General features: G+C 42.0%; 2 protein-coding genes across 2 annotated transcripts; one reads left to right on the forward strand and one right to left on the reverse strand.

Annotated features, from left to right (window-relative positions):
- Nucleotides 1-88: 88 nt before the first annotated feature.
- On the forward strand, nt 89-2297 carry LOC129858132 (nitric oxide-associated protein 1-like). Its single transcript, XM_055927120.1, has 4 exons — nt 89-248; nt 444-661; nt 1249-1380; nt 1898-2297. Exons 1-4 carry the CDS (start codon nt 89-91, stop codon nt 1910-1912), a joined length of 525 nt encoding a protein of 174 aa, XP_055783095.1. The 3' UTR covers nt 1913-2297.
- Nucleotides 2298-2438: 141 nt separating this feature from the next.
- LOC129858130 (RE1-silencing transcription factor B-like) lies at nt 2439-10588 on the reverse strand. The gene is made up of 4 exons (XM_055927117.1): nt 10439-10588; nt 7803-8731; nt 7626-7709; nt 2439-7265 (listed from the first exon to the last, which is right to left on the reverse strand). The coding sequence occupies exons 2-4, from the start codon at nt 8713-8715 to the stop codon at nt 5290-5292; spliced, it is 2973 nt and encodes a 990-aa protein (XP_055783092.1). The 5' UTR covers nt 8716-8731; nt 10439-10588; the 3' UTR covers nt 2439-5289.
- Between the last annotated feature and the right edge of the window lie 4462 nt (nt 10589-15050).

The raw sequence follows: 15050 nt of genomic DNA on the forward strand, positions 1-15050 counted from the left end.
AATCAGACTTACATTTGTTTATATCAAAGTCTCTAAAATGTAGATTTTCTTCAATTTACTTTCAAATGTAATATTATCCAAAGATATAATGCTGAACCTTCTGAAGTTCCCCATCATCAACAACATTCGGTACTGCATGTTCAGGAGGTCCAAGAGGCACCAGAGTGCCTCCAAGCAGACGGAGAGTGATATCTCTCCACAGGAGCTCAAGCGACTGGAACAGTTCAGCAAGCAGGGCTACCTAGTGGGTAAGAGATTGGTGTTGGCTGTTGGCGACAGAACTGGTGGTAACCCCACAGGGTAGCCTAAATACCAGGGGTTCGAAATGGACATCCCATACAGCTCAACCCTTGACCTACTGTGTTGTTAATGGTTTGCATGGTTACTATTAAATGTGTACTTTGTAATGTAAGCTAATTATAAAGAATCCTATATTGGTTTAGGTCGTATTGGGAGGACGTTCCGGACCGTCGTAGAATCCAAAAGAGGCCTGATACAGTTTGATCCTGATAGTCTGGCCTATGGAGAGGACATGATTGACAAGGAGGAGGAGAAAGACCATACTCTTTTCAACCCTTCTCCAGATGTGGGCTTGACGCTCAACGAACTGAAAGATGCCCACTGGCTCTATGACACCCCTGGTGTCATGAAAGAGAATGACGTGAGCTACTTTCTGCTTCCGCTTGGCGCCACTGCTGGCCGTTACGCCGGGCTAAATCGACTTCAACGTGGCCAGTATAATTGTTGTTTCATAGATTACAGTGCAGCGCATAATGGAACCATGTACCTTCCTAATTGAAACAGCGTGTATACATGTTGTAGCTGTTTACCAGCACTAGGAGAGAACACTGCTGACTAATTAATAACACTCGACTTAGTTTCCCTTCTGATGCAAGAGGGTAGATACAAATAGTACCTTTGCATGTCCTCTGGGGGAACAAGGTGTGCCTTTCTATTTCTCGTATTACTAGGCTATACCACAAAGTATAATTTGCACAAGCAGGATGCCATGATACATTTACGCACACTGCAATAGAACAGAATTATCTATAAAGTGGTCACTGCAGTAGATTTATGACTGGTTTATTATTGCATTGTACCACTCTCATAACGGGTTTCTTACAAGAAAAGCCCAGACTAGTGTTGAACAATGCCAACCATTCAGCTCACAATCTTCTGTTCATTGCAAAAACCAAGGCACATTGCCCCTCCCCGATCCCCTCTTTCTCACTCTCTCATGCTTGATAGGTCCTCAATCTGTTGACCGAGCAGGAGGGGAAGGTGGTCGTGCCCACACAAGCCATCGTACGCAGGACGTTTGTGTTGAAACCTGGAATGTTGCTGTTCCTGGGAGCTCTAGGACGAATTGATTACCTTCAGGTGAATGCCTTCTTTCATTATTAAACTTTGACATCAAAACAATGGTGCACACTTTTGTCTTTATGACAGACATATTATTAACTGCTGGTTCTCAGTCATTGCTTCCAACCGAGTCCCAATTCACATCACCAGTCTGGACAATGCTGACCGCATCTATCAGAAGCATGCTGGTCAAATCCTGCTGAGGTTAAGTTGATGCTGCTTGGTCTACTCTACTTAGTTAAGGAATTAAAATCTCTCAAGTGCTACTACAAACAAGTTTACAAATAATGTTATCAACATAAAGAACTGTGTGAATAGGTACTCATGGGTTGAGAAGAACCCATGAAGGAATTCCCCCCTCTAGTCTCCCAAGAGTTTGAGCTGAAGGGGCAGGGCTATCAGAAAGCCAGCGCTGATATTAAGATGTCCTCTGTGGGTAATACACACATAATTACACATTGATCAACCAGATGACCCAAGATTGACCTTTTTTCAAAAGAGGCTGGTGCTACTGATACATTTATTCTGTTTTTAGGTTGGGTGGCAGTGACAGGAGTGGAGGGGAACAGTTTCCTGCTGCGTGCCCATGCTCCAGGGGGTACAGGGCTCTCCTTGAGTAGCCCACCTCTACTCCCCAACATCGTTAATCCTGAAGGGAGAGCACATCAACAAGTCTGTTGCTTATACGACCATGAAACCCCAGCGCCTGGTGGACACCAGCCTGTCCTACAAAGGAGCAGAGGCTCAATTTGAAGAAAATATTAAGTGCGTAAAATCTAAATGGAGCAACATGCATTTTCATGTCAAAGGCTTTTTGTACTCAATGTCTAATGGTGATACCGTACTTTAAGTTTGTGGATGGTTTTCAGCTCTGGGTTTTGTAACATTGTAAATATAATGATTGTAAATACCCTACATATAAACAGCTGTCGTTATTTGTCGATGTGTAGACTGCTTAAATTTACATTGCTTTCATTACATTTAGACAGCAGGCACCTTTAGTGTAATATATTATTAAACATATCAGTAACTGCTAAAAAGGTAAGAAATGGAAAGGACTCACACACCAACAAAACCTCTGGATAGTAGGCCAACCTTTTAATAAAAGTGTAGAGCAGAAAATGGTACAGGATGCTTTGTTTTAAACTGCACAAAAAGGTTTTAAAACAGCCAATTGTTTTCAAAAAGTATTGGGGACAATGGCCAATAACTATCCACTTTGGTGAAGGTATTAATAGAAGTTAGTTGGCAATTATTTTATTGAAAAATAGTAAATTTCTTCACTAACTGCTAATGACATGTATAGGCTAACAGTAAAACAAAAATGAATAGCCTGGGCATGTATTTGCTTTAATCGCTGAACACAACCGGCACTTATTTGAGCTAGGTTTCTATTTCCTTAATGCACACAGATTTTGCTCAATAAAAAGTTGTAAAGACTACCACACTGTTTGTGACCAGTATAAACATAATAACAAATTCATCGCAGATCAGACTAGCAAAGGCTGCCTATCATACACCCCAATTTCACCCTTCAGCAACATGAATTTAATGTTTTCTTTTTGGTGGCGACATGGCTAGCAACAATGACAGAATAAAAATAAATAATTAATGCACATGGGAATATCGTAAACAATTCATTTGAAACAGGCGTTTATTTGCTGAAATGTGTGCCGATTCCCAGCTATTAAAATGAACAGGCGGCTGGCAATTTGAGACTCAGCATTTAATTGAAGTTTTACGGTACATATGATTACAATATGTGAATGCAAAATGGTTACAAAGACCGAAATACACTTTTCTTATCCACTAACAAGCACAATACAGTAAGTGAACAAAGAGATAAAAGGTGTACATTTACAGTGCTACGGAATCTAACTGTCTAGATAGGGTTCCCTGGGAAACTGCATTTATAGACCGGTTCAAGAGCATATCGGCTAAATTGGACCAGTTTCCCAGGGAACCCTGGTATATTCTGTTCCTTCCAATAGTCAGGATACTCAAGACATACATCTTTATAATTCTATATCTTCTCACTTTGGCATCACACCCAAAATATAATATTGCACTGAATTTACTAAAAGAGTACACATGGCATATTTTTTTTATTTATTAGCGCAGTCTAACAATCACCTCATAGTACAGAAAACTAAATGCATATGAATGAAGTATTTCACAGGCTAAGCTTTGGAAGTACAATTCTGTAAAACAGATGAGTGGGGTAATAAAAACAGCAACAATCAGAGAAATCAAACAATTACAACTAAACCTCAAGGAATGGTTATAAAGATAGACATGATGTAACAACAATATAATTGAAATCAGAGCTCTTACAGTGTACAAAGAATGTGACTCAATTAACAGAAACCTACACTGTTAATATGCAAAAACATAAAATACTGATTGTCGAAGGCACTGAGAGTAAAAAGAAAAATAAGAAAATGTAGAACTACGGGCATCTTCGCAGGCCCAACAACTGTAAAAAATATATATCTTTGGACTTTTTCTGAAATTAGATACAAAACTGATAATGGTGTGTTCCCAAACTTCCATTTCACAACTTGTTTTCAATGTTAGCTAGTCTATTCTCTGTCAGTGATAGCAACATAGTATCTGTTTTATAGCATCCAGAAAATCTCTATCCATATCTTAAGTTCTAGAGGGCTACAAATGTCAAGGTCCAGTAGGCTAACACTAGGAACACCCTACCTTCCACAGAGTTGTGCATTTATTAATGAGTAGTATGAGTTTTTTTGTATGACTACATTTACTTGGATATTCAAAAAGTGACAACATATTTCAAACATTAACTCAAGAAACAATTCTATACACATCTCACCACCATTGTACCAGATGAACCCAAAGAAACCTCACCCCATTTCATCAATTTGAGTGTAAGAGTCCTCATAAGTCCATTTTTTTTGTAATTAAGAGATTTTTATAATTAGTCCATTGTGCAGATTGATAATTTATTTATACAATGTTTAAAAAAAAAAATCTCTTGAAGTTATCAATAAAAGACAAATGAAAGTAGTTGTCAAGTGCTCCCTAAATGGTGGAGTGGACAACTTACACTTGTGCCGACTCTGAACATGCAGCCCTCTTCCCCAATTAGGGGACACTTCACTGGAGTGGAATCACACAACAGGAGTGAGAACCCTATTATTCTCTGGAGCACCGGGGTCCTTCTAATATCATCCCGTGTCAATGAAGGGGTTTCTTTGGTACTTAATTGAAAAAGTGTACCACTTCCTTTCATAATTGATGTACTATTGTTGTTCAACAGGGCTGATGGATAAAAATACAAAAAAATGGTGCAACTCGTCTCTTGGTGGCTTCTTCTCATATAGAAACTCAACCGGCAAGGTGTAGCGATTTCTTGACTATCAACCACTGTAAGATATATACAATGCTATTCGATTTTAGATACCAGTAGTTGAATAACCATATGAGATTTACAAGTATTCTGAGATTTACAAGCATTAAAATTAATATCCCATATTTTCTTTGATGGGTGTTTCAGCCAAATGCCAAACCATGAACATTTGTTTTGGGCATCACACATATTAACTCACATATCCTTTATGATTTAAATGAAAGGCATCCCATCATGTTTGAAAACAAGAACTGTAGAATTAATAGTCAAAATGTCTGGGAACCAATACGTGAAAGCCCAGACACCAATACTCAAATTAACTAGTCGGCCTAAAGCTGTATTACAATGGCTGTCAGAGAGTTTTAGGCATACCATATAATATTTTATACAGCACAGTACTAGTGAGCACTAATGCAAAGTAACTGAATATGTAGTGTCAACATGTTTACACAGACAATTATGTTTTATAACAGGTAGAAAGGGTAAAACAAAAATACTCTGCTGAAACTGATTAAAATGGGATAAATCAAAGCCCCCTGCTCTGCAGGCACTCACTGGTCTAGCTTGGATGCATTGTCAAGATAGTACACATTCACCAGGTGACGATTCAGGTGCCGACGGTACTCCACCTCCAAGGGGAAGGTACGGTCACAGAAAATACACATGTGACTCTTGAGTTCAGTAGGAGTCTGAATCTCTTCTGTGGGAGTTTCAGGGTCATTGGCCAGTTTGCCGGCGGCAGTGGCCAGTCCGTTGAGCCCAGAGTCGTCACTGCCCTCCGAGGCGCTATCACTGATCTCACTTCCTCCGTCATGGCTGTGGATGCCCTCGTCCTCTTCAGTTTCGGTAGGCTTTCCTCTTGGCTTAGGGAGCTCCAGGGAGGGTGTTGATGGTTCTCCTTGTGGCCGTCTGAAATCGGGAGAGCCGTCAATTTCTAAGGGAGATGGGGACTCGTCTTCAGGAGTAGGAGTTTCCTCTGCTTGGTCGGCGACCTTAGCCTGCTCAGCCTGTGGAGTTGTGTCCTGAGATGTAGAGGTATGCATAGTGGGGACAGTCTCCTGGTCAGACGCCTGCTGCTCTCCTTGCAGAACTGCTGGCTGAAGCTTTGTAGCTGGACACTTTTTGTTTTCAGGGAGGCTAATAGAGTTCTCAATGATGGAACACCCCTTGTTCTCACTGGAAGCCTCGGTCTCTTCACAGCTTGCTTCTGTCTTGTTGCTCTTTTTCACTACAGGCGAGTTCATAATCTGGTTCGCTGGGTTCTCCTTTTCTGACACTGGACAAGGCTCAGTCGTCATGCTTTGGGGGATACTGGCTTTTGATTGTGACTTGTGAGCAGCCTTGATTTTTAACCGTTTGGCCTTTATGTCGGTGCAGGGCTCCTCAGGAGATTCCTTCATTGATAAGTCCAAGGCCTCTGCAGCCTTTCTCTTTAGCGGCTTCGTCCTGCTCTTCTCTCCCTGTTTTTCCACTGGTGCGTCCAGACTTTGAGGTGCTTTTGTAACAGTCTTTTCAACCACTTTCTCCACTTTTTTAGAAGGACTCTTCTTAGATTTTGTTGTGTTTTTGTTCTCTTTTCCTTCCCTCTCATTCTTCAGTGTTCCCAGCTGCTCTTTTTTCTCCTTCTCCAGCTTCTTGTTTTCCTCCTTCACTTTCTCCGTATTCTCCCTCTCCAGCATGTCTTTCTCTAACCTCTCCTTGACCGATTTCTCCTTCTCAACACCGTCCTCTTCCAAACTCGCCTTTTGAACTTTTTCCACGGTTTCCTTTATTTCACTCTTATCCTGAACACTCGTTTTCCCCTTCATCTGTTTTTTGGGACGTCTCTTAACTTTATTACCTGTGGTTTGAACTGCAGCTGCTGTCTCCTTCAGGGTAACATGCTGCTTTGTATTCTCACTGCTCATCTCTGTACTCTTGCGTTTCAGTGTTACCTTTTTCTCTGCCTTGTCCTTTGCCTTTTTAGGTGTCTCTTTGAGTGGGGAGACACAACATTTCTTGTGGGTCTTGTCCGTTGCTACACTTTCTGCAGCTTGAAGAGGGCCGGGATTGCTGCTCTTCTTGGTCGAGAGATTGATATGGATTGATTGTTTATCAGCTCCAGAGATCGCTGGTCTCTCCTCCATGTCCTCCTCCTCATCAGCAATTGCAGACAACTCAAACTTTGCAATTCCATTCACGATGGTGTACTCATCAGTGAATTCATCAGAATCAGGTTTCTTGACACGCAGCTTGACCTTTGACACATCCATTGCAATCTGTGGGCAGCCGGGGTGTCTAGATTTGATGTGATACTGCAGGTTACACTTCTTGGAAGCGGCATACTTGCAGACAGGGCAAAGGAACTGACGCGGGTTGAGGTGGAGCTCCACATGCTTTTTGTAGTTGCTGCGATCAGCCGTCTTGTATGGACAGTGGGGGCAGCACAGGGGCTTGGGCCCATTGTGAACCTGTCTGGAATGGCGTGTCACCTCATGCTGATTGGCAGCCAGGTAGTTGCAGCGGTCACATTTGAAAGGCCTTTCACCTGTCAAGAAAACCAATGTGGAAAATGCTCAGGTTACAGACATTTTAACTGCTATTAACTTCTATGGGAACACTGGCTCACATTTCATGCAGGGAAGATGGACCAGAGTAAGGAGAGACAAGCAACAATTACAGGTCGAACACTAAGCATCTCACAGCACGTATCGCAAACCACTTTACCGTTCTTATCCAAAACCATCTGCTCCAGCGAATGCAACAAAGGAGAAAAAGTTGAATATGAGAGGAAAGGAAAACAGAGACCTATCTATGCACAATCAATTATATTTGTGTAATTTCTGCTACATGCTAGAAATATGTATCATCGGGCTTTTTTGTCATGTAGCCTGTGTTAGACACTCACCTGAGTGGGTTCTCATATGCCTGGTAAGATGGGTCTTCTGGGAGCTTGAGTACTCACAATACGGACATCGAAAAGGACGCTCCCCTATAGAAGCAAAAACAGAGTTAGCTATACTGTTAAAAACGATCATACGTTGACCATTAAGTGCATTCTTGGAGTGAAAAGGTTCTGACATACCTGTGTGGGTGCGGATATGCTGCACGTAGTTGTTCTTACGGTCCGAGAAATAGCAGCACTGGTTGCAGGTGAAGAGCTTACTGGGGAAATGGTTCCTAAGGTGCTTCCTCCAGTGGTACTGGCTGACGGTGGTATAAGTGCAGATGGTGCATTTGTAGACCCTCTGGTCATCGCCCTCCTTCTCGTGGTGCTTGAGGTGAGCCATGTAATGGTCGTAGCGGTTGGTGTTGTAGCCGCAGCGCTCACAGCGGATCACCCCTTTGTTGTTGGCCCCGCTATCACCGCTCTCCGCCTCTTGATCTGGTCCAGCCGAAGTCTCTTTTGCCCGTCCCTTGTCCCCCTCCACGCGTTTCACCACAATCATCCTATTGGCGCTGTGGATTTGGATGTGGGTTACAAACTCCTCCTCTCGCTGGGCCTGGTAGTTGCAGGGTTTACAGAAGAAGGGTTTTTTCTTCTTAGCTGACTCCATGATCATGCCCAGAGGTGTAGAAGGGGTAAAAGGGGTGGGAGGGCTAGAAGGGTGCTGTTCAGAGGGTTTGGACAGATCCATCCCTTCTTCCTCTTCTACTTCTACTTCATCGTCAATCTCCTCAACCTGGGAAAGGGCCACCCGTGGAGACTCTGGGTAGTCTACAATGCACATCTCTCTCTCATGGCTATCGTAACTGTATCTGATGATGTTCTCGTCTTCACTATCGGAGTAGCTGCTGCTGCCGACGGTTTGGAGCTCCATCATCTCCTTCCCTTCTGTTGGATTTTCACAGGCTACGTTGGCGAGCATGACCAGCTGTGGGGCCGGCAGCTCATTGTGTGGAAGCTCAGCCAACCCCTGGGCATCCTCCATCATAGGCATGCCAGCTGAGGTGGCATACATGACCAACCCCATTGGATATACCGTCTGAGAAGCCATGCTGGGAGGGCTGTGGCTGTGGGAGAGGAGAGCAGAACCAGAGGTCATGGTCATTGATCAAACAACTTCAAATAAGATATGTTAAATTATGTTTGAAATCATTTCAGAACTAACATTTTTGTAGCAGTAGTCACGGAGATTATGAGTTTTAACAAGCATTTAATTCTGGACTTCATCAATCTTTTGAACGTTTATCACATAGGCCACTCAGTCCCACGTCATCAAAATGTTATGGCTTGCAAGTTTTCCTAGCAACTACCAACCAGGGATATACTATGTAAGGTAATGTCACTGTTCCTTCTCTGAATTAGTAATTTGGTATTCATATCATGGTTGGAAAGTGCAGGATGTTTTCATAATAATCTCAGAATGATGGATACAATAAAGAAAAAACAAATGTCATCAATCCAAGTGTCAAAATAAATAAAAGGGAAGTATGCTAAACCTATATAATTTCAGAACACTTTCACCATGTCATTGATTCCTTATCTGGATTTATTCATGTCTTCATGCAGTCTGCTGTACATATCAATGTGATGAACCAGTATGTGACTATAACAGATGACAATGTTGTATCTATTCTTAATTTGTAAAAAAATGATATATATCCAGACTATTTCATACTTAAAATGTAACCAATTAAATAAAATAAAAAAATAGTTTTTCCCATAAATATATTTAAATGTTTAGCACAAAACTACCAAGAATATCCCAATACTTCAAAATGTATGTTTCATAACTTCATTGTGGGGCTACGTCATGTATTTAACACAGTGCCTTGGGAAACCCCATAGTGTCCTAGGCCTGTGTTTGCATGCACAGAAATGTGTGTTCGGCCATTTTGAAACAGCACCACCAACTTGGTCGACAGCGCCCAAAAACTACAGTAGCCATTCTAACTAGTACGCAGAAAAAATAAGAAAGTGGTTGTATGATCTCAATGCGAAACCAAATATATAGCTATAATTTACCTAAATGGTAATGATGACCAAATACGTAAAACAAATAAAAAATCAACGGTTTACATGTCTTTACTTTCTAACTATGAGACAAAGTGTATAGACATACTTTGTTACCGTGCTGGTATTACAATAACCAAACTGAATACAATATGACTTGCAAAATAACATTTATTTGACTGAGTTATAGTCTATGTATAGTTGTAAACAAAGACTAGACCTCAGCAATACAAAGCAGAAAGTTGCAACAAAAAAAGCTACAGTAAAGGTTTGGGCGTGGAGGAGACAATTATTTATTTAACAAATGGATCGATTGTAGTTCAAACTAACTTTTACCAACAATAGTATTCCACAAATCGCAATGGAAACTTGCCACGACAGGCAGAGAATGTCGCTGTCCAGCAGGGCCCTCAAAACTTCACTCGGAAAACTAGTTTTGCGGAAGAGCAAACTCCGAACAAGGAGGTTGTTAACTTGTAAACTCTTGAAAAATGTAGCGATAATGTGTGTTGTTCGTTTTACTTAATTGTTTTAATATATATCATAAATAAAGTTTGGCGTGTAAACACTTCGAAAGTTTAGAACAGCGTTATGTTAGCCATGGTCCTGATCTTCGTGCTGAAATCAGCCCTGGACAGCGCCTATCCCTTTTAACAACCCCCACACTGCCTCCATTTTCAAAACTGCTCGTCAAAGTTAGTTTGTTTCACAAATTAAAACAATAGACAACAAATCTGTTAATTCCTAAATTACACACAACTCACCGTATATCTGTATCCACTCCTTATCGGTATTCGGTCTATATTATCGATGTAATAGTACACAAACTATTCACGGAAGAAGTTTCCACACATTCCTACACATCAGCCTGGCTCCGTCTGTTTGCAGGGATGGCTGACGTCAGCGCGAGCTAGTGTTTCTGCCGGGAGCTTCTTCTTTCCAAATCCCAATGTTCCAAATGGTCATACAATCTAGCAATCCGGTTATTATAAATCATTATGAGTTGATTTATTTTCCATTTAGAAACGTTTTTGCCAAAAATGTATTCCTCTTATATATAAACTAAACTAATATATATATATATATATATATATATATATATATATATATATATATATATATATATATATATATATATATATATATATATATATATATATATATATATATATAAAACACACTGGGGGGCTAATTAGCTATCTAGAATGCTCGGGACACCTGCGTGTAACGGAAGAAGGCAGCCAGAAATGTGTAAACTGCAACTGTGATAAAGCCAGTTAAAACAGTCTACAGTAAGTGTATATTTTGCATTTCTGAAATTATTTTGATGTGATATGAAAGTAAAGGGCTTTATTGAGAATCAATATGCGATGACATCACCTGGTTTCAATTATGTTTATAGAGACAATATCTCTTTCATCATCACTCAATGCCTAGGTTTACCTCCACTGTATTCACATCCTACCATACCTTTGTCTGTACACTATACCTTGAATCTATTTTATCGCCCCCAGAAACCTGCTCCTTTTACTTTCTGTTCCGGACGTCCTAGACGTCCAATTCTCATGGCTTTTAGCCGTACCCTTATCCTACTCCTCCTCTGTTCCTCTGGCGATGTAGAGGTGATTCCAGGCCCTGCAGTGCCTAGCTCCACTCCTATTCCCCAGGTGCTCTCTTTTGATGACTTCTGTAACCGTAAAAGCCTTGGTTTCATGCATGTTAACATTAGAAGCCTCCTCCCTAAGTTTATTTTATTCACTGCTTTAGCACACTCTGCCAACCCGGATGTCTTAGCCGTGTCTGAATCCTGGCTTAGGAAGACCACCAATAACTCTGAAATCTCCATCCCTAACTACAACATTTTCAGACCAGATGGAACGGCCAAAGGGGGTGGTGTTGCAATCTACTGCAGAGATAGCCTGCAGAGTTCTGTCCTACTATCCAGGTCTGTACCCAAACAATTTGAACTTCTACTTTTAAAAATCCACCTCTCTAAAAACAAGTCTCTCACCGTTGCCGCCTGCTATAGACCACCCTCTGCCCCCAGCTGTGCTCTGGATACCATATGTGAACTGATTTCCCCCCATCTAGCTTCAGAGTTCGTGCTGCCAGGTGACCTAAACTGTGACATGCTTAACACCCCGGCCATTCTACAATCTAAGCTTGATGCCCTCAATCTCACAGAAATTACCAATGAACTTGCCAGGTACAAACCCAAAGCCGTAAACACGGGCACCCTCATAGATATCATCCTAACCAACTTGCCCTTTAAATACACCTCTGCTGTTTTCAACCAAGATCTCAGCGATCACTGCCTATTGCCTGCATCCATAATGGGTCAGCGGTCAAACGACCTCCACTCATCACTGTCAAACGCTCCCTGAAACACTTCAGCGAGCAGGCCTTTCTAATCGACCTGGCCCGGGTATCCTGGAAGGATATCGACCTCATCCCGTCAGTAGAGGATGCCTGGTTATTTTTTTTAAATGCCTTCCTCGCCATCTTAAATAAGCATGCCCCATTCAAGAAATGTAGAACCAGGAACAGATATATCCCTTGGTTCTCTCCAGACCTGACTGCCCTTAACCAACACAAAAACATCCTGTGGCTTTCTCTCCCAGCTGCCCACTGCACTGAGGATAGGAAACTCTGTCACCACCGATAAATCCACTATAATTGAGAACTTCAATAAGTATTTTTCTACGGCTGGCCATGCTTTCCACCTGGCCACCCCTACCCCGGTCAACAGCACTGCACCCCCCACAGCAGCTCGCCCAAGCCTTCCCCATTTCTCCTTCTCCCAAATCCAGTCAGCTGATGTTCTGAAAGAGCTGCAAAATCTGGACCCCCACAAACCAGCCGGACTAGACAATCTGGACTCTTTCTTTCTAAAATCATCTCCCAAAATTGTTGCAACCCCTATTACTGGCCTGTTCAACCTCTCTTTTGTCTCGTCTGAGATTCCCAAAGATTGGAAAGCAGCTGCGGTCATCCCCCTCTTAAAAGGGGGGGACACTCTTGACCCAAACTGCTTCAGACCTATATCTATCCTATCCTGCCTTTCTAAGGTCTTCGAAAGCTAAGTTAACAAACAGGTCACCGACCATTTCGAATCCCACCGTACCTTCTCCGCTATGCAATCTGGTTTCAGAGCTGGTCATGGGTGCACCTCAGCCACGCTCAAGGTCCTAAACGATATCTTAACCGCCATCGATAAGAAACAATACTGTGCAGCCGTATTCATTGACCTGGCCAAGGCTTTCGACTCTGTCAATCACCACATCCCAATCGGCAGACTCAACAGCCTTGGTTTCTCAAATGATTGCCTCGCCTGGTTCACCAACTACTTCTCCGACAGAGTTCAGTGTGTCAAATCTGAGGGCCTGTTGTCCGGGCCTCTGGCAGTCTCTATGGGGGTGCCACAGGGTTCAATTATTGGGCCGACTCTCTTCTCTGTATATATCAATGATGTCGCTCTTGCTGCTGGTGAGTCTCTGATCCACCTCTACGCAGACGACACCATTCTGTATACTTCTGGCCCTTCTTTGGACACTGTGTTAACAACCCTCCGGACGAGCTTCAATGCCATACAACTCTCCTTCCGTGGCCTCCAACTGCTCTTAAATACAAGTAAAACTAAATGCATGCTCTTCAACCGATTGCTGCCTGCACCTGCCCGCCTGTCTAGCATCTCTACTCTGGACGGTTCTGACTTATAATATGTGGACAACTACAAATACCTAGGTGTCTGGTTAGACTGTAAACTCTCCTTCCAGACTCACATAAAACATCTCCAAGCTAAAGTTAAATCTAGAATTGGCTTCCTATTTCGCAACAAAGCATCCTTCACGCATGCTGCCAAACATACCCTCGTAAAACTGACCATCTTACCGATCCTTGACTTTGGCGATGTCATTTACAAAATAGCCCCCAACACCCTACTCAACAAATTGGATGCAGTGCCATCCGTTTTGTCACCAAAGCCCCATATGCTACCCACCACTGCGACCTGTACGCTCTCGTTGGCTGGCCCTCGCTTCATACTCGTCGCCAAACCCACTGGCTCCTGGTCATCTACAAGACCCTGCTAGGTAAAGTCCCGCCTTATCTCTGCTCGCTGGTCAACATAGCTGCACCTACCCGTAGCACGCGTTCCAGCAGGTATATCTCACTTGTCACCCCCAAAGCCAATTCCTCATTTGGACGCCTCTACTTCCAGTTCTCTGCTGCCAATGACTGGAACAAACTACAAAAATCTCTGAAACTGGAAACACTTATCTCACTCACTAGCTTTAAGCACCAGCTGTCAGAGCAGCTCACAGATCACTGCACCTGTACATAGCCCATCTATAAATAGCCCAAACAACTACCTCTTCCCCTACTGTATTTATTTATGTATTTTGCTCCTTTGCACCCCAGTATTTCTACTTTGCACATTCATCTACTGTCAAATCTACCATTCCAGTGTTTTAAATGCTATATTGTATTTACTTCGCCACAATGGCCTATTTATTGCCTTTACCTCCCTTATCTCACCTCATTTGCTCACATTGTATATAGACTTATTTTTCTACTGTATTATTGACTGTATGTTTGTTTTACTCCATGTGTAACTCTGTGTTGTTATATGTGTCGAACTGCTTTGTTTTATGTTGGCCAGGTCGCAGTTGTAAATGAGAACTTGTTCTCAACTTGCCTACCTGGTTAAATAAAGGTGAAATAAAATAAATAAAAAATTAACGTTTAGATGTATTTGTATTTGGCTTTTTTGGCTGCCAGAGCCAGTCTACCTCTGAAAATAATATGTTAAATCCTTGGACCTTAAGGAGTAACGGTAGGCTCCTTAAGAGTACATATTGGGCTACATACAATGTCTACAGCTATACACATCATTCCCAATAATACAATCACGAATGTAACATTATAATTAAATATAAAGAACATTTCACAAGTCAAAGTACAACGATTTATGCATAATTCATTAGTGTTTTAAATCTTCACATTGTCAGCTTCACAACAAACAGTTGACAGCTCCAGCACCCTGATAATGCCACATAATCAGATGGTCTCATGATTTAATTCACCATACCTGAGTAGGCTGGCCTGGTTATTTCCCCAAAACAGTCCTGAAACATTGTATACATGATGTGTAATATATACATACAGCATGTGTAGTTATTAGATCAGTGTAAGGGGAAAAAATTGCTTAATCTTCCTGTTTCCGTGTTTTATTACCAGGTATACTGGGGAAAACCCACACTGACCATGGGGAAAGAGCTATTGCATAAATCCCACAATGCAGGTTTGATTGAATTCTGTCCACACCAATATAATATAATACCTGGATGGGATGGTTCAAGGCTTGCCCATCCTTCT

The sequence above is a fragment of the Salvelinus fontinalis genome, chromosome 6 (assembly GCF_029448725.1).
Source record: "Salvelinus fontinalis isolate EN_2023a chromosome 6, ASM2944872v1, whole genome shotgun sequence".
NCBI lineage: Eukaryota > Metazoa > Chordata > Actinopteri > Salmoniformes > Salmonidae > Salvelinus > Salvelinus fontinalis.

Bases quoted from the DNA above. Each gene is read 5' to 3' on its own strand.
- LOC129858132 (XM_055927120.1), top strand. From the start codon at position 89: ATGCTGAACCTTCTGAAGTTCCCCATCATCAACAACATTCGGTACTGC. The intron at 249-443 runs GTAAGAGATTGG...ATATTGGTTTAG, and splicing joins CAAGCAGGGCTACCTAGTGG to GTCGTATTGGGAGGACGTTC. The intron at 662-1,248 runs GTGAGCTACTTT...CATGCTTGATAG, and splicing joins GTGTCATGAAAGAGAATGAC to GTCCTCAATCTGTTGACCGA.
- LOC129858130 (XM_055927117.1), bottom strand. From the start codon at position 8,715: ATGGCTTCTCAGACGGTATATCCAATGGGGTTGGTCATGTATGCCACC. The intron at 7,710-7,802 runs GTATGTCAGAAC...TTGCTTCTATAG, and splicing joins GCATATCCGCACCCACACAG to GGGAGCGTCCTTTTCGATGT. The intron at 7,266-7,625 runs GTGAGTGTCTAA...TTTTCTTGACAG, and splicing joins GCATATGAGAACCCACTCAG to GTGAAAGGCCTTTCAAATGT.